General features: G+C 41.1%; 1 protein-coding gene across 25 annotated transcripts in view; it reads right to left on the bottom strand.

The window, feature by feature from the left end:
* The window catches only part of col13a1 (collagen, type XIII, alpha 1), a 224,795-nt gene that overhangs the window by 8,036 nt on the left and 194,298 nt on the right, over positions 1–22,461 (bottom strand). For 21 of the 25 annotated variants that reach the window (XM_043679191.1, XM_043679190.1, XM_043679198.1 and 18 more), the window contains 8 exons: positions 22,298–22,348; positions 21,854–21,880; positions 20,607–20,669; positions 17,725–17,760; positions 14,053–14,088; positions 9,042–9,095; positions 7,744–7,779; positions 2,156–2,242 (listed from right to left, as the gene is read on the bottom strand). In XM_043679191.1, coding sequence (XP_043535126.1) covers positions 2,156–2,242; positions 7,744–7,779; positions 9,042–9,095; positions 14,053–14,088; positions 17,725–17,760; positions 20,607–20,669; positions 21,854–21,880; positions 22,298–22,348 — 390 coding nt within the window. Of the gene's footprint in view, positions 1–1,485; positions 1,564–2,155; positions 2,243–7,743; positions 7,780–9,041; positions 9,096–14,052; positions 14,089–17,724; positions 17,761–20,606; positions 20,670–21,853; positions 21,881–22,297; positions 22,349–22,461 lie in introns of all 25 variants that reach the window. The other 4 variants (XM_043679193.1, XM_043679201.1, XM_043679199.1 and 1 more) reach the window with 3 other exon arrangements.

Below are 22,461 nucleotides of genomic sequence, written 5' to 3'. Positions count from 1 at the left end.
CTACAGTATTATTAAAAAATGAAACATAAAAAGTATGTACCAAATAAAATGTTATACATTTCAAATAGGATTCTTATGTTGTGCCTTACATTAAGCAGAAGTTTATTTCTCACTAAAAAAGATTAAGTTATTTAGCTATAGATCTAATGTGAGACAATTAACATTAACCCATTGGTACTCTGTTGTAATGCAGTCAGGGCAGGGTTGAGGGAAGTGACAGAGAAGACAGGCTAGGAAAGAAGTGAGGGATGTTAATTTTTAATTGGTTGTGAAAGGAGAAAGAGGAGCATCAATGTAAAAAAGGAGGGTCTGCAAAATCATTCACTGTAGCAGCACCAACTATGGAAGGGAGGTTGGATGGAGAGCCTAGTTTTTGAAACAGCAAAGGAGAGTGAAAGCCATTGAAATGAAAATGGTCAAATCTGGTATGGGATTTGGGTTAGCAATTTTTAAAATGCTTGTAGAGTGAAAAGAATTTGCATTTTTGTACAGCCTTTCACAACTATAGGATGGTCAACAGCTATTTACTCTCATTGGAGTTCTTTTGAAGTATAGACTTTGTCTTTCGATGAAAATGCAGCAGTTAAGGTTGTGCACACAAGCTCCCACAAACAGCAATTAAATGAGAGGTCAGTTTTTAGATATTTCGCAATTATATATAGTTTAGGGTATCTCCATATTGGAGTGATAAAGATCAGGTGAAGAGTCTACCATCTAAATCAACTGTTTTTCTTCAATTGAATTTAACTCAATGCCAATATTTCAAAGCCAAAACATTTGTGGTTGCAAAAATATCAACATTTGTATGGCAAATAGCACAAAAAAAAAGGGAAATGCAGAGTAACATGGCATCACTTTTATAGAGAGATTCATCTTCCCCATCACCTGGCATCTCAGGAATAAGATCCTTCAATAATGTCCATGGTGTTTTATAAACCTCCCACAGCAAGCTATCCGAATGGAGCTTTATAAGTTGAGGTTTTCAACAGTGACCATTCCATAGACCTCATTTTGAAATGTGTTTTTTCAAAGGTGAAGTCCAAGTTGTTAAGGACCAATGAATATATTCGCTATCAGGTCTAGTTTGTGGAGATCACCTTTATATTCATTGTTTCAAATTAGTTGCTATTGGTATGAATCTTCTCTGAAATGGGTCCCCGAGTTTCTCTTGAGATGTGTTATTTACCTAAAGAGACACTGATTGGTTTATGCTGCTCTGTCCAATTTCCTCATTGCTATTTGCAAAGTGAGCAATATTTTATGTCAAGTGTTTCTGCATTTGTAGCAAATCTCACAATGACAACAAACAATCTCAAGATGAGGTTAGTAAGCCAATCTGTTATTGGTTGTGAAGAGTTTAGATGGCAATGTGGGAATTGAGCTGTACTTTATTTGCATTACACATGGAGTGATTAGTTCACCAGCATGCATGAAGATGAATTAAACAGATTAGCATGCAGGAAGGGAAGGGCGATAACACCATACCAATGGGCAAGGGGCATCAAGACCATCCAGGCCGGGTAAGCCTGGTTCACCTTTCTCTCCTTTAAAGCCTCGGAACCCCTGTTTACAAAATGAACTGACTTGGTTAATACAAAAAACATTTGCAATTGACTTTCACATAAATGGAGAAAGGAGGGAGGACTTCGAAACTGACAGGTTAGTGTTAGACAAAGTGGCAACATCAATCAAGAGCGTCCAGCTCCAAGGATGATTTGTGATGGCTGACTTGAAACTCTCACCCTCAGCGTCAGGCTCGCTGCAGTTTCACTGATAAGTGCTCCTTAGTTGTTGGGAATGCAGGTCTGGAGCTCTGGCAGTGAAGCAAAGAAACTCCAAACAGATTTCTACCACCAGAGGTGGAGCAGATCTTGGCGCGTAAAACCCATATCATCCGATGCGGCTCGGAACTCCTCCAGAGCCACACTCTGGATGTGAACACTTAGCTTCTGTGGCGGTGTGCAACTTGGAACATTGTTGATAGGCAAAGACTTGATTCAAGGGAGGATGAGGTGTTTCCACTTCTTGTGTAAAAGCAGTCTTCAGGTCTGCTGTGACAGTCCATTTTTGTGGAACTTTTAGGACGACATTCTTGTTCCTCCCTTATTTTTCCATTACAATATCCAACATTTTCAATTACATCACAAGAACATACCAATGGACAAGGTGCATCTAATCCGGGCACTCCTTGGTCTCCCTTATCCCCTTTGGGCCCTTTAGAACCTCTCTTTCCCTTCTCCCCCTGCAAATAATATCTTTATTAGTCAAGGAACGATGGAAAAAAAGGGGGAAAATTGAAAAAAAAAGTTTGCCATTTATTTTACTCAACTTCATATAAATAAACATTATTGCACTGGATTGAATAAATTGTTTAGAAATCGTTCAGTAAACTTCAGTATCACAAAAAAAATACTTTTAGCAAAAATAATTTTCATTAAAAAAAGTTTAAGAATTTGAAATCTGCAATTTATTTTACAAAACAGAATCAATGCCTGTTCTCGATTATTTTGGTTTTAAAATTACATTGGCCACTTCTTTAATGCTTACAATTTCTTTACAAACACCAAAATGAATTGCATACTGAATTACAGTCCAGAATCAAAATAAATATTAGAGGAGGCAGGGAGAGAGGGAAACTTGCAGATTGAGTAGAAAAAAGGAACAGCTCACACATTAGGGTCATTGTCAGCAAGAGAGGGAGATGCTGTTGGAGGAAGGAACGAGGAGGATAATCTGGGATTAAAGCAGAATAGAAGGAAGGTTTGAAGGGGGTAAGGCAGACCTGTTGGAAGGAATAAGAACACAGGAGAAAATGCAAAGCACAAATGAAACAGCACAGCATTATTGAAACACCTAAAAAATGATACACACATCAAAACTAGCATCTGTACTTCTGGAGAAATTAAATGGCACCACATTTTGTTTAAAATCAAAATGCTGACCATGACAAATTAATTACAAGCTATTTAATTCTTAAATAATCAAATATCTTAATTTAGCCAGAAAATTTACAAAGTTAAATCTACCCTTTAAGAAATGCAAGCTTTATCATGAGAGTTAAGCACATTATTTGTCAATTACATAAGAATAAAAGCAATTGAAATGATCAAGTCACTGATGGATTATTTATTGATAACTCACTGAGAACCATATTTTCCTCTGTCTAGTTGAGGCACAGGGTACGGTATTCAGTAGGCCATGGCTTCCAAATACCTGACACAAGACTCCCAAAACAAGCTTTCTACTCCAAGCTCCATCACAGCTGATCACCACCAGGGGGTGATTTAAGACCTTTAACACCTCCCTAAAAAATATGCAACATTCCACTGACTTCTCGGAATCTCTTGTCTAAGACTCCCCGAAATGGAGAAGAAGCATTTGTGAAAGTGATAACTGTTTCCTCTTACGTGACCACCCCAGGGGGAGTCCAAGTACATAGAGCTAAAGGAGGGTGCGCAAATTCAAACATCACCCCTCCTCAACACCTGCAGCAGGAAGTGTGATTTCAGCAGCAGATACTTTACCTCAGGACCCACGACTCCAACGTGGTAGAAAGTCATCTGTTCTCAACAGATCACTTAAGAAGAACAGCAACATTGTTTGTTACTCTCTTGCTATCCCTCACCACATGCTAGTGAGGAGAGGAATGGGGAGAGAGAGAGGAGTTCAACACGTTGCTACAGGGGTGGTGCAGGAGGGTTTCAGATACCTGGATAATTGGGGGTCATTCTGGGGTAGGTGGGACCTCTACAAACAGGATGGTGTAGACCTGAACCAGAGGGGTACCAATATTCTGAGGCGGGGGGGGGGGGGGGGGATTTGCTAGTGCTCTTCTGGAGGGGGTTGTGAACCGAAATTGTACTTTCAGTGTCCAGAAGGTTGAGAGTGGTGAGGTCAGAAATGAGGTTTTAAAGTCGCAAGAGTTCACCAGCAAGCAGGTAGGTGGTTTGAAGTGTGTCTACTTCAACGCCAGGAGCATCTGGAATAAGGTGGGTGAACTGGCAGCATGGATTGGTACCTGGGACTTTGATGTTGTGGCCATTTCGGAGACATGGATAGAGCAGGGACAGGAATGGTTGTTGCAGGTTCCAGGATTTAGATGTTTCAGTAAGAACAGAGAAGATGGGAAATGAGGGGGAGATGTGGCATTGTTAATCAAGGACCATATTACGGTGGCAGAAAGAACGTATGAGGACTCGTCTACTGAGGTAGTATGGGCTGAGATTAGAAACAGGAAAAGAGAGGTCACGCCTCAGAATAGTTCCAGAGATGTAGAGGAAAGGATAACAGGTAATTCTGGATAGGAATGAGAATAACAGGGTAGTTGTTCTGGGTACTTTAACTTCCCAAATATTGACTGGAAATACTATAGTTCAAGTACTTTAGATGGGTCAGTTTTTGTCCAGTGTGTGCAGAATGGTTTCCTGACACAGTATACAGACAAGCTAACAAGGGGCAAGGCCACATTGGATTTGGTACTGGGTAATGAACCTGTCCTGTTTTTTTTGAAGGTAGGTGAACACTTTGGTGATAGTAACCACAATTTGGTTATGTTTACTTTAGCAATGGAAAGGGATAGGTATATAACACAGGGAAAGAGGGAAAGGCAATTATGATGCAATTAGGAAAGGTTTGGGATGCATAGGATGGGGAAGGAGACTGCAGGGATGGGCACAATTGAAATGTGGAGCTTATTCAAGGAACAGCTACTGTGTGTCCTTGATAAGCATGTACCTGTCAGACAGGAGGAAGTGGTCGAGCGCCGGAGCCGTGGTTTACTAAAGAAGTTGAATGTCTTGTCAAGAGGAAGAAGGCGGCTTATGTTAGGATGAGATGTGAAGGCTCAGTTCGGGTGCTTGAGAGTTACAAGTTAGCCAGGAAAGACCTAAAGAGAGAGTTAAGAAGAACCAGAATGGGACATGAGAAGTTGTTGGCAGATAGAAAACTTTAGGGTTTTCCTTGATTCTATAGGTATATCAGAAATAAAAGAATGACTAGAGAAAGATTAGAGCCAAGCAAGGATAATAGTGGGAAGTTGCGTGGAGTCTTAGAAGAGCAGGGAAGCACTAAATGAATATTTTTTGTCAGTATTCACACTAGAAAAAGACAATGTTGTCAAGGAGAATACTGAGATGCAGCCAACTAGACTAGATGGGATTGAGGTTCACAAGGAGGAGGTGTTAGCAATTCTGGAAAATGTGAAAATAGATAAGTCCCCTGGGCTGGATGGGATTTATCCTAGAATTCTCTGGGAAGCCTGGAAGGAGATTGCAGAGCCTTTGGCTTTGATCTTTATGTTGTCAGTGTCTACAGGAATAATGCCAGAAGACTGGAGGATAGCAAACGTTGTCCCCTTGTTCAAGAAGGGGAGTAGAGCCAACCCTGGTAATTATAGACCAGTGCGACTTGCTTTGATTGTAAGTAAAGTGTCAGAAAAGTTTATAATGGATAAGATTTATAATCATCTAGAGAGAAATAAGTTGATTTGGGACAGTCAACACGGTTTTGTGAAGGATAGGTTGTGCCTCACAAACCTTATTGAGTTCTTTGAAAAGGTGACCAAACAGGTGGATGGGGGTAAGGTGGTGATATGGTGTATATGGATTTCAGTAAGGCGTTTGATAAGGTTCCCCATGGTAGGCTATTGCATAAAATACAGAGGAATGGGATGGAGGGTGATTTAGCGGTTTGGATCAGAAATTGGCAAGCTGAAAGAGAGGGTGGTGGTTGTTGGGAAATGTTCATCCTGGAGTTCAATTACTCGTGGTGTGCCGCAAAAATCTGTTTTGGGGCCAATACTGTTTGTCATTTTTATAAATGACCTGGATGAGGGCATAGAAGGATGAGTTAGTAAATTTGCTGATGACACTAAGGCCGGTGTAATTGTGGATAGTGTTGAAGGATGTTGCAGTTTATAGAGGGACATAGATAAGAGGTGGCAAATGGAGTTTAATGCAGAAAAGTGTGAGGTGTTTCACTTTGGAAGGAGCAACAGAAATAAAGAGTACTGGGCTAGTGGTAAGATTCTTGATAGTGTAGATGAGTAGAGAGATCTCGGTGTCCACGTACATAGATCCCTGAAAGTTGTCACCCAGGTTGATAGGGTTGTTAAGAAGGCACACGGTGTGTTATCTTATTTTGGTAGAAGGTTTGCGTTTTGGTGTCACAAGGTCATTCTGCAGCTGTACAAAACTCTGGCGGGCCGCCCTTGGTGTATTGTGTGCAGTTCTGGTCACCGCATTATGAGAAGAATGTGGAAGCTTTAGAAAGGGTTCAGCGGGGATTTACTAGGATGTTGCCTGGTATGGAGGGAAGGTCTTTTGAGGAAAGGCTAAGGGACTTGAGGCTGTTTTCATTAGAGAGAAGGTTGAGAGGTGATTTAATTGAGACATATAAGATAATCAGAGGATTAGATAGGGTGGACAGTGAGAGTCATTTTCCTTGGATGGAGATGGCTAGCATGAAGGGACATAGCTTTAAAGTGAAGGGTGATAGATATAGGGCAGATGTCAGAGGTAGTTTCTTTACTTAGAGAGCAGGAGGGGTGTGGAACGCACTGCCTGCAACAGTAGTAGACTTGCCAACTTTAAGGGCATTTAAATGGTCATTGGATAAACGTATGGATGATAATGGAATAGTGTAGGATAGATAGGCTTCAGATTGATTTCACAGGTCATCGCAACATCGAGGGCCGAAGATCGTGTACTGCACTGTAATGTTCTATGTTCTATGTTCACCATGAAAAACGTCAGCTTTTTCTCTTTCCTTTGCCTTCAAAGAACTGGGTCTCGTTTATTCACCCCAGGACAAACACCATAACTTTGATCTCCCAGAAAGTGTGCAACATTTCCTAGCAGTGATCCCACAACATTTCCACGTGGACAGACTATGTGCTGCGTCTACTGTTTAATGTTGGGACGTTCATGAATGATGATACATGGAATACAATGGAAAGTTCTGTATTTTGTTAAGGCCACCACTTCGATGAACCTTAGCTGTCAATGTTACAGTTGTTGTTGAAGTGTGTATAAGCTGGTTTTGAGGGGGGATGAGGTGTGGGGAAGAGGTGAGGGAGGGAGGGAGAGATGAGTTCCGTGATGGCTGTCTAGTTGTCTTGAGGATCCCTTGGATGAAGGTTGAGACTGATAATGACTTTCACTGTGCCACACAGATGGTAATTTGTCCTTGCAGGTCTGTGTGAAGCTGGAATCCCTACTCGGTCTCCCTAATCCTCAACATGCAGTGCTGTTGTTGTGCCCAGGTAGCACAATCAGCTCCAATGCACACACCATCCCAAGGTGCAGTGTCCCACAAATAATGGCTATTTTATTACAAAGCCTATCTCCTCCTCTGTTACACTGAGATTAACAGCGATGGTAACTACACACGAGTGATTGAATTTTTGTGAACTCAGGATTCAGGCAAACACTAAACAATAATCTCAGTGCATTTCTACACAAGCTCCTTTGGGGAGGTCTTTATCCTGTTCTCGATGAGCTCAAACAAGTAAACATTTTCTCCCCTAACGATTTTCACTTGAGGATATTTTAGCAGTAAATGAATGGAAAAATTCCCCTGCCTTCCCTAACACCCTGCTCCTGCTTTACAGATTTTTGCTTTTTGTCAAACATGATAGCCAGAGGAAAATACAGCCTCCAGCTCACAGCGTCACTTGAAAGTAACATGCAAATTAAAACGAGAGTGGGAGTTAAGTGAGACATGCAGATTGCCAGCCACTCTTACCCGGCTTCCCTTTTCACCCTTTGGTCCCAGTGAACCCTGCAAAAACAAAACAACATTGGCATGGAATTCTGCTCGAGTTCATAAGATTGAAGTGAACAGTCCTCAGTAAATTAAGAAACAGGATAAATTCACTGATAGCCAGCGTATGAAGGGACTGTTTACTGAATGAGTTGAATGGTAGGTGTGAGAGGCATCAAAATTAACAATTTAGGTTGTTGCCTTTCATTATCACTGATCAGATTAAACATCCCTGACACTAACTTGAAACATTGTTGGTTTCTCTCTCCACAGATGTTGTCAGACCTGTTGTGTTTTTCCAGGTGTTTCTGGTTTTATTACAGATTCCTGGCATCTACAGTACTGTCACTAACATCAGTGTAACTAAGGAGTCCTAGAAGCTGTACACGTGTAGCACTACATACAGCCTTACATATTTACATACATGTACTGTCATGTGACACACAGCCTCATGCATTTACATGCACATAGTGTCATGTGACAGTACCTCATCAAAGCTCCTCCAACATTACGATCCAAACCTATGACGCTACCACAATGAAGGTCAAGTGTGGCCTATACAGGGGAACAGAACCCACCTGCAAGTTCCCCTCTGATGCACCCATAGTCCTGACTTGGAAATATATCACTGCTCCTTTAGCGTCACTGGGTCGAAATCCTGGAACACCCTCCCTAACAGCATTGTGAATGCCCTTGCACCTCAAAGACAACAATGGTTCAGGAAGGTAGCTCACCATAGCCTTCTCAAGGGCAGTCAGGGCAGGGTAATAAATGCTGGCCCAGTCAGCATGGATTTTTTTTTAAACATCTCATTCTATGTTGTGCAAGTGTCATCAGGATAATATTGACTGTCTATGTAAGGTGCTGAATGGAGGTTGGTGTTCCTCAGGGATCCTAGATTGGAGGTGCCCCTCCTAATGCCCACATTAAGTGGCTCTGGCAGTGAGAATAGCTTATCCTAATACTTTACCAAAAGGCTGATATGAGAGGAAACATAAAATAGGGAAGAAAATAATTATTTTATCCCAGTCTGTATGTTAAGATGAAGTAAAGTTTTTTAGAACTTTCAGTGTAGTCCCAAATACTGAGCTGTGCAATTTATCAATCATCCCAACAATGTTCCCGATGATTACCAGAACACACTCAGCAAGAACATAGGATGTTTGTTTCAGGACTTTGATTTACATTCCGTGGTTTTGGGTTCAGACCTGTCTAACTGACAATGTTAGATTCAAATCAGCACTGGTCTCAAAACATAAAATATGAACTGTCTTACTTACAGGTAATCCCCGTGGTCCGATTGGTCCTGCATATCCAGGATCTCCTTTATCGCCCTAAAACAAATACCATCACAGTTTAATCAATAGTCCAATCAGACTAACGTACATTCAAGGTTAAAGTTTGATTTATTTGCTATGTTATTGGTGCTCAGCTCTGCTAGTGAGGTCACACTGGTTATCAGAATGCCAATGTCGCTGCCTCCTCATTGGGAAAAGCACTGGGTGAATTGAGCTTTGCAGCTCTGCACAATACTGAGGGTTTATCCCTCCCAGTGAACAGGTTCAGATGGTGGACAGTCTGAACCATGAGGTGCACACTTTGCTTGGATAAACAAATGTTTTGGCTGCTTAATGGTTCAGTTGCTAAATGACCTGACCAACGTGGAATGGAGATACACAGGACTACAAGGCCTTTATCCTTTCTCTCTGCTTTATTTATGTGACCTCAGTGGTTTAATTGGCAGGAGTCAGGGAAAGAAAAAAGTCTGACAGAGATTTCATTACAAATTGTTATGGTCTCTTACTGGAATGAAAGAGAACAAATGTCACATACGTAACTGTGTATATTTCTGTGTATTTAGTGTGTCAATGTGTGTGTGTGTATTTGGTGTTCCCCACTGAGGACATACTGGGAGGAGGTAGTGTTATAATGTTAACGTCACTGGAACATAAATCCAGAAGCTCCAGGCTAATCTCACCATGGCAGTAAAAATCTGGGATAAAATGCCAGCCTCCAGGTGACTGCTTAACTTCTGCTGATTGTTATAAAAACCAACAGTTTCCCACCAGAGAAGAATAGAATCATCGAATCCTTAAAATCTGCCATCTTTACCCAATGGGGACTACATGTGACTTCCAGCTCTCTCAGCAATGTGGTTGACCCAAAACTGCCCTCTGGGTAACTAGGGATGAGTAAGAAATAGCCAGCATCATCCCCATGAATGAGTGAAGGTGAAAAGGAAACGTCTCCCACCCCCCCACCCTCACAATGGGAGTCCATCAAAATCAGGTGCACTTCTGGTCATCCTCTCCCACTTGCTTCCACTCTCTAGACAAGAGAATCCTGGGCAGGCTCGAAAGACATTTCACACAGTCCTGTGGCTTTCCTGCCCAGTGAGGAACTTTACAATGACAGTCCTCACCCTCTGGTCTGAGCTTCTGTCAAGGACAGTCAGTTAACTCAAGGTCAGAAATTCACACAACGAGATCTCAGCCAGACTCTAACTTCAGAAAGAAAGAGGAAACATGGAGAGGGGAGTACAAAATTGTATAAAAACACTTGTTTGAAAGAAAATATACAGGATACGGTCAGCAAAGCTAAAAAAAACTGTATCCAAATGTAGTGACTTTCAGAAAAAATTCAGAACTTTTTAAAACTGAAATTGTGTCTTTCCAAATGTTTATTTTTGAAACCATCATTGTCATTATCAGTGTGGGGAAAGATTGCAGTTTATTGAACACAATGCTGATCAGATTTAAATTTCTGCAAATCTTTGTAACCAGAGTTCCGCCAATGTGATTGATGCGTCAGGCTGGTCGATGATTTCATGACTATCGAATTGGGATTACAGTGAACCAGGTAACTTCCCTGTGTGCTCAATCTGAAATTACACATGGAGCTTCCTTCTTTCCAAATCCCACTCCCTTCCTCATCTTTTATCCATCTGATTCTTTTATCCATTCTCCTGTCACAACACTGCGCTTTGTGATCAGCTGCTTTCAGGTACTGTCAACACATTCCCCCCAACGGTTGGGAATCAGCTCATCACTTCATAAACCTTGATTGTTGATGGGTATTTTTCCCTAAATGCTCCCCATCATCTCTATAACCTGCAAATCTTTGCAAATGTCACCCCCTACTCATTATGAGCATCTCCATCACCCTTCGGAGCTCCATTTTCTCCAGTTAAGATTCCATTCCATCCATAGAATTGAGACAAGATTGCGTTACTCTTCTTCATCCTGCCCTTGGCATTTGATGCAGTTGACTCTAATCACTCACAACCACTTATTCTCCTCTCTGCTCTGACCATGCACAATTGACTCCCTGCTTGCAGGTATCTCTGCTCCAACTGCAATTCAAGTAGAGGGTACAATGTTTTGTCTTGCTTAGCCCAAACCCTGAATCTCATCCATCAACAAGACTGCCGATCTTTACCACTGAAATCTCCTTGCACTGTATCAGCCAATCTCACTGCTGTTTAACAGCTGAAACCAATCACCATCCAACTCTTAAGGTCTTCACAAGCATGGCCAAGGTATCTCAAGGTTCAGGTTTTGAAATACATCTACTGCCAGCCGCACAGGTTCAGCATCCTCCTTGCCTCTCCTTCACCCCGATGCTGGGTTTTGGTCATGTTCCCCACATACACACAGGCATTACTTTACCTCAGAATCATTTTCAAGTCACAAAAAAGGGTTTCTGGTGCTGCGATGATATTGGGATCAGAAACCTGTTGAGGCCAGTTCATTTGATATATTCAAGAGGGAGCTGGACGTGGTCCTTGCAGCTAAAGGAATCAAGGGGTATGGAGAGAAAGTGAGAGTGGGATTGTGAGATTCCACGATCAGCCACCATCAGATTGAATGGTGGTGTAGGCTCGAAGGGCTGAAAGGCCTACTCCTGCACCTATTTTCTATGTTTCTATCAACATGGGCTTAAATCTCTCCAGCGCAGCTGGTGGAATTTATAAACTCAATGAATAAATCTGCAACATGAAGCTAGTCTCAGTAATGGTGCCAACGAAACTATCACCAATTGCTGTAAACTCATCTGGTTCACCAATGTCCTTTAGGGAAGGAAACTGCCACCCTTACCTGGTCTAGCCTCCACGTGACACCAGAACCACAGCAATGTGGTTGATTTTTTAGTTCCCTCTGAAATAGCTGAGTAAACCACTCAGTTCAAAGACAATTAGGGATGGGCAATGAATGCTGGCTAAGTCAGTGGGTACCAGATCCCATGAAAGAACACACTGATGTTGAGTTTCTGCAGATTGGGCCTGCTATTGGCTAAAGCAGCCTATTACATTGAAGAGGTCGTTTTGGTGCAAATGGAGAACAAATCAAGTTTCTGTGATGCTTTTGCTGGTTCAGAAACAGCATACCGGAAGCCAGCCAGTGATGGTGGGTGTTATCAACTTGGTGAGTTTTTGTTATCGGTGGAGCAGGGTTTTTAAATCAAATTCATTCTTTTCCCTTGTGAGATGCCTCAGACAGATAACTGCCAAAATGTTTTTACATTTTTAAAAAAGAATATTTTACTGAATGCTTCAGTATACTTCTTTCAAAGTCATTTGTGGAAGTTTATAATCAGGTGACTCACAGACAGAGGACTGGACACTAATCAATCATTACCTGGTCTGAGGTTAATCAAATAATTACGATTAATAGTTCCTGCTGTAGGTCCCTCTTAAGGCGCAGTGGTAGTGTCCCTAACCCTAGACTGAAGTGCCCAGGTTCAAGTCCCACCTGCTCCAGAGGTTAAGATTAGATTAGACTAGATTACATTACAGTGTGGAAACAGGTGCTTCAGCCCAACAAGTCCACACCGACCCGCCGAAGCGCAACCCACCCATACCCCTACATTTACCCCTTACCTAACACTACGGGCAATTTAGCATGGCCAATTCACCTAACCTGCACATCTTTGGACTATGGGAGGAAACCGGAGCACCCGGAGGAAACCCACGCAGACACGGGGAGAACGTGCAAACTCCACACAGTCAGTCGCCTGAGGCGGGAATTGAACCCGGTTCTCTGGTGCTGTGTGGCAGCAGTGCTAACCACTGTGCCACCGTGCCGCCCACGGTGTGTAATAACATCTCTGAATAGATTGATTAGAAGAGTAGGTAAATAAAAACAAGCAACAGTCCCTGCCACATTCTCATGCCAACCAATGAACACCCTGATCTCACGCAATATTAATTATTGTTCCCTATTAAAACTTCATAGAAGAGTTACGATTCATAGGTATGAAAATGACTTTGACCTTGAGCAGGAATTTCAACAATGACTTTGCTCTGGAAAACCAACCCAATTCCAGCTGCAATTTGCTAACTGGGTACAAAGGGGTATCTCACAATTTACAGGAAAAGGGCACATGCATCTCATTACCTGTGGAGTGAGGAGAGAGCACACAAAGGGAAAGTGAGGGACCAAGGAGAGGGGAAGAGAGAGAGAGAAAAAAAGATGAGAGAGGCAGAGGGAGAAGAGAAAATAAGGTGAGGAAAGCAAGAATATGAATTGGAGAGAGGAGAAAGAGAGAGAGAGAGAGAGAGAGAGAGAGAGAGAAAGAAAAAGAGAGATTGACTTATTATGTGTTTTGTGCAACATGTTCCCTGTCTCTCTCTCTCGTTTTGTATTTTTCATGGAGACTGGGGTAGAGTGAAATCAGCAACAACATTGAACTCTACCAACCGCTCAGGATGGAGTCAGAAATGGCTGGAAAGGGCATGAGTGAACAACAAAGGCTCCAACCTGACAGTGTTCCCGGCAATGACAGGGCCCAAAGGCACCTCTGGGTTACCGGTTCAAGCTTGTCCCATCACCAAACTCTCTTTGTTAAAACAGAAGCGGGCTGTAGGCACTTTTCTATTGCAGATCTGATTGCTTCACTGGACTAAATTCAAGTGATTTGCAGATGTTACTGTAGAAGTGTCAATACAGTATTAAAGTAAGGTCAGGCCGATAGTGTAGTGTTATTGATCAGATAAATGGTCACTGTGCCACATTGTAAAACATGTTCGTATTTTCAACTTAATTTGTTAATTTCCCATCTGTTGCAGTTTCTCTCACCAAATTGTAAAGCCTGAGGATCTGCCTCATCACTGTTCGACACCACCCCTCAAGAAGAAGTGCGCAACCAGTCCCTTGGAAAAAGATATTGCCTGGAGGTAAATATTCTAATCTGCATTAGATTATTTACCGCTGTCTGTTTCTAAGCAACATTTGTGTGGTCTGGAAATTCAATCATTTTAGCCAATCATCCCATGTTTTCTCTGACTCTTACCCTTTCTCCTTTTGGTCCTGCTGGCCCTGGTACACCCTACATGGAAATGAATATATTGAAGAACATCAGACTGTCTACTCCCAACATCTAGCAACAATAATGTATACAACAATACTATATACAATTGTGTATACAATAAGTGTATACAACCACACCATATATAATAGTGTATACCATACACAATAGTGCATACAACAATACCATATACAATAAGTATACAATAACACCGTATGCAAAAAAGGCCCAGTGTTAGAACAGAAGAGCACTTTGCTCATTCAGAGAACAGAACATGGACCAATTGCTCAGCCTAAAGAAAATTAAGTAGCGCTCTCTTAGTAGGACTGGGGCATTTCTGTTGGTAACATAACCCTGGGTTTACTCCAATGGAGTGAAAAACACTCAGTGATATCCCTCCTCAGGCCAATCATTAAAATGTCTTACACATGGAGGCATGAGTCAATGGCTTGGAGGTAATCTTCCTTCCAGTTTCCCAGTGGTGTTACAGTTAGATTTGGGAATGCTGCATCAAGTGATTCCTTTGGCTGGCATGACATCTTCCCATTTCATGAGACACAGATAAATCTTACAATCTGATTTAGGTTTCTTAGAAAATTCTATGTTTTGTGTGAATGAAACAAAGGGAGGTGACTGACATTAGCAATGAGGTGTCAGCAGTTTAAATGGGATTTAAGTGGCTGCAGTGAGGGTTGGGCAATGTAAATTTTTAAAGCCATTATTGATATTTTAAGTACCTGTGCAAAATTACATTTATTTGCACAAGGCATGTCAGGTGAATTTAACCTGTCAGAGAGAGGTGGTGCTGGAGAGCTTTGTCAAAGATGTGTGGGTACTATTAACAGAGGCTCTGAAATACTGACAATATAGGCTGAGGACAGTTAATGAATTGTCTCAGATTAATCTCTCTGCTATCTTAGAAATTACACTAATGGTTAAAGACTTGCTGTACGAATACACGGGGGAGGACTAGGCAATGAGACTGTAGTTGGGAAATATGCAGGTCGCAATGCAACCTAATGTTTCAGTGCAACATTGCAGGGTGGGAGGGAAGTAGTTGTGAGACAAATATTCTACTATTGAATTGGCTAAATATTCAAGGAGATTTACACTGTTAAAGTCAACTTAATCTAGAATTTACAGCTTCATGCTGTTATAGTCTATTTTATTGCTTAATTAAATAATGTGTTACTCATGACAATTATCAGTTGTAACAGTGAAATCTACAATTAAAAACTAGTCGTCCTCCGTAAAGCACAGAATTGCTACTCTGCAGACAATCTACATCACCAGGCGAACAACACTTCCTTTCATATAATCATCAAATCTAAAATCCAACAGGTTCCTATGGTACAATTTATTTGCTTTACAACTAGTTTCACGCATTGGTAATTGCTTAGTTCAGGACCTAAACTGTTATTGGCTGTGAATGTCTGGATCAATGATCCCTTGCATAGTGCTAGCGGTTTGGTTTAGGTGCCTCTACCTCACTGAAAGTAACTACTTTCCCCAACATGATGAGGACACTCAGAATTGGTCTAGCAGCTGCTGACAGATGTTACTGGAAGCTGGATATGAGCAGACAGACAGACAGACAATGTATACACACTCCAGGATTGGCACTCAGACAGGAATTCTACCCTTGCTCTACAACATCAACTGGTGAAACTACCAATCTCTGGGGTGAGGCCAGTATATCCACTAGTGGGGGCTTAAAGCTACAGTTATCTATTGACGCTGGTATTACCATTTTTAGATGGAGCCTGGAGGGAAGGGGGGGAATATTCGGAATTCAGGCAGTTCTGAGCTAGTTCCAGTGACAGAAGTTTAAATCCAAGGTAACAGTAAATGGATTGCCTTATTGTGTCGATATTCCAGGACCCTGCTATTGATCAACTAGCTTGGCTGACCCTTGAGGGATGGATCAATGACTGGGAATAAGGTCTTTGCCTGCTCTGATCCCAAGTATCTTGTACATAATGGGCCTAGTCCTGAATGGGCATGTGCAAGTGAGTTGTTCTGTTAACTTCCCCAGCTTTAGCTAGTTTATCTTCTGCAGTGTCCCTGACAATTTGACTCTGTCTACTGTCATGCACTTTGTCAAGAAGAATAGAGGAGCTGAATATTATTTAAGTGGAGAAAGACTGCAGGAAGCTGCTGAACATAGGGATTTCAAAGCCCTCGGGGATAAATCTCAAAAAGCTGGCAACCACGTTTAGCAGATAATCGGGAAACAAATGGAATGTTGGCCTTTAGTTCAAAGGGAATAGAATATGAAAGTAAGGAGATTTTGATAAAACTGTACAAGGCATGAGTCAGACCACAACTGGAATACTGTGAACAGGTTCAGCTAAGGAAAGATACACTGACATTGCAGGCAGTCCAGAGACAGTTCACTCGGCTGATCCTGGGTACGGAGGGACTATCTTACATGGACAGGTTGAGTAGGTAAAGCCTGTAGTAGTTGGAATTTAGAAGAATGAAACATAACCTTATTGAAACAATCAAGATTCTTAAGGACCCGGCAGGGTAGATGTGGAAATGTTGTTTCCCCTTGAGGGAGTGTCTCAGATCAGGGGATATAATCTCAGTATAAGGGTCACCCTTTTAAGGCAGAGATGAGGAGGAATTTCTCCTCTCAGACGGTAGTGAATCTGTGGAACAGTTTAACACAAAAATTTGGGATAACATATATTCAAGGCTGAGAAAGATAGATTTTTGATCAGGAAAGGAATCGGTGAATCAAGGGTTATGGGGAAAAGGCAGGAAAGCGGAATCGAGGATTATCAGATCAGCCATGATCTCATTGAATGGCAGCGCAGACGCAATGGGCTGAATGGTCTACTTCTCTTCCTACATCTTATGGTCTCATGGAATCTACCTTGGAAATTGCTATGTGGCCTATCAGGGTGAGGTTATGTGCTCTATAATTGAGAAAACAGAGACTGCTCGACATGTTCCGACAGGGACTGTTAAGCATGATGAGAAATCTCTTTCAAATTAATTATTATTGATAGGGATGAACACTCATCTCAGACAGCAACATAGAACCACTGATAGCTGCTGAATTTTGTTTTCATTGAATTGGAATTTCACCTCCATCATCATTGCATCAATTTATCATTCAATTCTGGAGACAAGGTTCATTGTTATTTTAAGGGTCTGCTTTGGTCAGTATAGCTCTAAGGTTATGGGACCAAGTTACACATCAACATTAAATGCTTCAGACCTACTAAGACAGAATAGATTTACTATAAACCACAGATTGTTTCGGTATATGAAAATGTAGGACATTTGAAAATTTCAAAATGTAACCAAAATTGGGTCATGTTCAGTATAGCACGGTGTTTAAAAGAGAAAAGCAAAAGGACTAAATTTTGACCTCCTACATTAGTTAATTTACCAGAATTACAACACTGTGGCTCCAAATATTCGTACCCATTGAACAGTCACATTACTTAAGCAGCTCCTAATACAAATGATTGACCAAAAGGTTAAATAAGCGATCGCATGCATTGGCACATTTCTCATGCTTCATTTACAATGGAATCAGTTCACTGTACAGGCATGTAATACAGCAATATTTAATTCATTAGGCAGTCCGACAGCAGTGTAGCAGGCATGAACGATCGAGCAGAATGGATGTATGGAACTCACCAGTGGCCCAGGCTGTCCATCAAAGCCAGAAGCACCCTGGATGGTGTATGAAGTGTTAAAAGTGGAAAGAACAGTGGGGAAGAGATGAGTGTAGCAGTGAAAAGGGACATGTGTGGCATAACTCAATGAAAGGTGATGACATAACGTTGAAAGAGATGAGGACTTGACATATCTGTCAGCGCACAAGATTGTTTGTAGAAAAACAAAACATACGTTTGAGTATTTCAAGCTCATGGGCTACAAAAATGTTTAATTCTTCATTCTATGAATGGTAATAGAACCATTGTACAGTTACCTGTTTTACCTTTCTACCTGGCTGCAGGACATCTCAGAAACCGGTGCAAGATGCTAGTTTGGAAAAGTGAATGTCAAATCTTCACAACTAAGAGAGGGAGAGTATGACCAATGTGGCATGCTATTGAAAGTGAATTATGATACCTGTAAACTGGACCAATAATGAATGATGCCATTGAAAAATGAATTATGTTCTGAAGAGTCATACCAGACTCGAACCCTGTTTCTTGCTCTATAGATGCTGCTGACCTGCTGAATTTCAACCCCAATCTGTGGTATTGATGACACAGCAATATCTGCTGCCTATTATGTAATCCCATTAATGGACAGTAAAATATTGAACATAGGAAGAAAATAGCTATTATAACACACTTAAAGTTTGAGATCATAATGCATCATCCCATCATTGAACACAGTCCATTCTGGTGAACTTCTCTGCAGTTTTAATGGCTGTTTTAAATAGGCAAGATTTAAGTTGTGCTTGTGTTTTCACTGGCCTACCTATTCCTTCACTGTATTGACAGTCTGGTAATGAGGAGAGAACTTTCCCTGCAATTAAGGAGACTGATATTACAAGTAGATAGAGTAGAATGGGTTTATATTGCCTGGAATTTCAAAGAATGAAGTGATCTCAATATGGTAAGATAATAAGGTAGTTGCCAATTCCACTGGCTGGAGAATCTCAACCTAGGGTCATAGTCTCAGGAAAATCTCAGCAGGTCTGGCGTCTTCTGTGGAGAGAAATCAGAGTTGACGTTTTGGTCCAATGAGCCCTTCCTCAGAGCAGACTCGAAATGTTAACTCTGATTTCTCTTCCACAGATGCTGCCAGATGTGCTGAGATTTTCCAGCAAGTTCCGTTTTTGTTTCCAGAATCTGTGGTTCTTTTGGTTTTTCATAGTCTCAGGATGTGGGTTCAATCATTTAGGCCTTCTTCATTCAGATGATACTTGGAATTCTCAATTCCAAAGAGCTGTGGACACTTAGTCATTAAGCAGATTCAAAACTGAGATTGATGAGATATTTGAGTGTAAAGGGAGTTTAGTTTTGTAATAAAGTGGGAACTTGGAAATGAGGTAAGAGAGCAAAGCAGAGGCTGAAAAGCCTCTTCTTGCATCTAGCTTGTATGTAATTGAAATAATAGTGTTACAGATAGCCATAAGTGATTAAACAAAAGTCTGCTATTTTAAATTGTGAAAATCCACTGCATTAAAATAAATTGGACTTAAAGTAACTACAGGCACACAATCCTTTATCCAAAATGCTTGGGACCAACTGGTTTTCAAAATTCAGAATTTTTTGAATTTCAGGATAAGTGACAGTTCAACGATGAAATTTTTAAAAATTTTACCGAACAGCAGACTCAATGTGAGTACTACGGGCCCGGAGACAGAATTGAGGCCTGGTCGCGCTGGGCCATGTCCCCCCATGTCACATCTGCGTGACACGCAGCGACTGGTTGTGGATTCGGGTTAACTGTTTGCACGCCAACAACCTTGTTAATGAGATAAAAACTTCACAAAAAACCTTCGGATTTTGGAGCTTTTCAGATTCCGGGTTTTCGAATAAAAGGTTGTTTACCTGTATTACCCCATAAATAATTGCAGAATTCTGTTCCATGTTCTTTCTTAGTTGTTGTGATTTTTCAATGTATTTATTTGTTAAAAAGGTAAATATTCTGAAATAATTTGGGGAATGCATAAGTAGTTGGAATTTATTTGACAAATGAATGGTGGTTTCATAGCAGTTCCTATTAATCCAAACACCAAGGCCTCTCTGGCTGAGCACATGGACAGCACACAAATTTTGTTGCACTCTGTTCTGGACCCTCATGGTTTCTTCCTTCTGACACAAGTATCTGGTTCATGTTGATAAGACTCATTTATAATCATTTCAGCTAGCCTTTGTATTTTCAATGCAGTGGTTCTGTCAGAAAAGCTTAGATGTGCTACCCCCGTGAGGTTGGGTCTTGGTTTTGGCTGCATGGGTTTTCTTCTGTTTCTGCCCCCCGTTCTACAAGTTCTCTCTCATCTTTGAGGGTCTTCTCTCCACCACGACTCCCCCAACATGTCCCTTCTCCACAGTCCCTGTGTCTTGTGTTCTTCCAGGGCGAAATGTGGCTACATGCATTTTATTTTTTATTTGTTTATTTATTGAACAAAATTCTAATTTATCTTCATGTTTTATTGATGAGTGTGTTTTGCAGAGTTGCCCACAGCTTGTGCCACCAAAACAGTTCATGCTTTGGTGGACATTGGGCCATGTTTCCAAGGATGGGGAAGGTCTATTCAGGTTCTCCACAGACACTGTAGAGCTCAGACATAATTTGGGAAACTGGGAGGTTGAATGTTACCTCTGGATCGGATCATCTTGCTGCAGATATTTAACGTTACCTAACTTTACGAACTTGAGGATGACATGCATTCACACACACATTATCATTAGATGCTTTCTACACTGGTAGCTCTTTGAGGGTTAATTGGATTTGAAGTAGGTTACACACATTGTCATGCCCTGAAATGGCATTCTCCAACTGGCAAGTACATGTCAGAATTGTTGCAGACAGATGCAGTAGAAGATGTAACTTACAGGCAGTCCCAGGTGACCTCGGTCACCTTTTTCACCTTTCACACCATCTGACCCAGGGTCACCCTGCACCAATGACAAAATGAGTTCAGATTACTTTTAACAGTGTCATATGTATCATACATACATTATCAATCATTTACCAAATTTATCAGATTGTTGTATATAACCCCTTGGATCCAGTCATCCATCTCACAGGCTAATCATTTGATGCAACTGTGGCAGAATTTTCTGACTGATGCTGTTTTAACACCAGCCTGACTATTATAAAAGGATTACATCCAGGTTTAAGGGAACACTCTAATCTGAGCACAAACAGCTTTGAGAATTAAAGCTATTAAAATCTCAGTTGAAGGGGAAAACTTGAAGAAAAGGGCAAGAACATGGGAGCTGTGCATAAACTAACTTGTAAGATAGTAATCCCTCTAGTCCCTTGATTGGCTTGGGCATGAGTCCCAGGTACTAGAACAATGCACAGTATCGGAATGGAAACCTGAGAAATGAAAAATGACTAACTGCAGAAGGGGATTTAATGCAAGTTGAGAGTTAATGTAAACCAGGATGGAGTGAGTGGGAGAAACTGCTACCAGTCAGATAACCTGGTATCGACAGATTTAGTCATCACTCTGATATTTCTATTGAAATTGATTAGATTATGCTGTTATTGATGTTGATAACCAAATTAATTCCTAGTGTTAAGGATATTATAAACTTAACCTGTCAAAAACAATTAAGGGCCATTATATTCAGTGTTTGACACTGGCCAAGATCTTTAACAGCCATAATGCAAAACAAATTGGAAAACAGATTGAGAACAGCATTTATTATAATAGCAGATATGGTAAAAGGGGGTTACCAAAAGCATTTTCAACAAGGTCATAAAAGTCTCTCACATTGATCATGATTGACACACAGCTGCTCAGAGATTCACAGAAACTGGGACTAGGAATAAAGCTGGACATCAAATCCATGGAGAAGATGAAAGCTCTCCATTTGGAGAAAGCAAATCAGTCCAAGGTAAGGAACAGGGCAGCTCATTTCTAATGTGAGATCAGAGAGAAATAGTTTCCATTTCCCTCTTCAGAAAGCTGGACTGCACGTCAATAAAACACATGACACAACTGGTTTCCTTTTCAAGCAGTTTACAAATTTTAACCAATGCAGAAGGAGGGGAAAGATTACAGTGAAGAAAGTCACCAAACTGACCTCTGCAACCTGCAGAATGTGCAATTGAGTACAATTAAAATTACCTTTGTCCCTGGAAGACCATGTGGTCCCTGAGAAAACAGAAACAAAAAAAAAGTTTCATACAGATAATATATCTGCTTACTTGTATATGCTAATTGGAGTTCCTTTGAGTTTTAAAAATAGAACTAATTGCATTATTTCCTAAGGTTTATTTTGGTGATCATTTTGGTGTGTGTGTGTGTGTTTTCATTAAACAAAAACAACTTCAAAATTATTGCTTTGCAAGCCTCACAGGAACTGCAATTTAAATCTGTGTTTACATCTTTAGCCAGAAAATCACAGCTTCATGAAGAATCAACTGTCACCAAAACTAAAATTAAATCTTTGGGGAGCTAAACAGGAGCTACCTGCATCTCTCCCTTCCGGTCTATATGGTTAGTATTTAATATCCTCAGTCTTTCATGTTATTCTGGTTTCCTGGTGGGAAGAGGAGAATGAATCCTTACCATTGGACCTGGAGGTCCCTCTGGCCCAGGTGGCCCTGGAGGACCACTCACCTGCAAAAGTGAAAAACAACCCTCAGTAGATAAACAAGGAAGTCTTTACAAACAGCTCAGAACAATGCTCTATCCCACTCTCCAGTTATCACGATTGAAGGAATGGTAGTAGA

This window comes from Chiloscyllium plagiosum, chromosome 38, assembly GCF_004010195.1.
Source record: "Chiloscyllium plagiosum isolate BGI_BamShark_2017 chromosome 38, ASM401019v2, whole genome shotgun sequence".
Taxonomy (NCBI): domain Eukaryota; kingdom Metazoa; phylum Chordata; class Chondrichthyes; order Orectolobiformes; family Hemiscylliidae; genus Chiloscyllium; species Chiloscyllium plagiosum.
The sequence above is the reverse complement of the archived record's forward strand: the minus strand, read 5'-3'. Positions and strand labels throughout refer to the sequence as shown.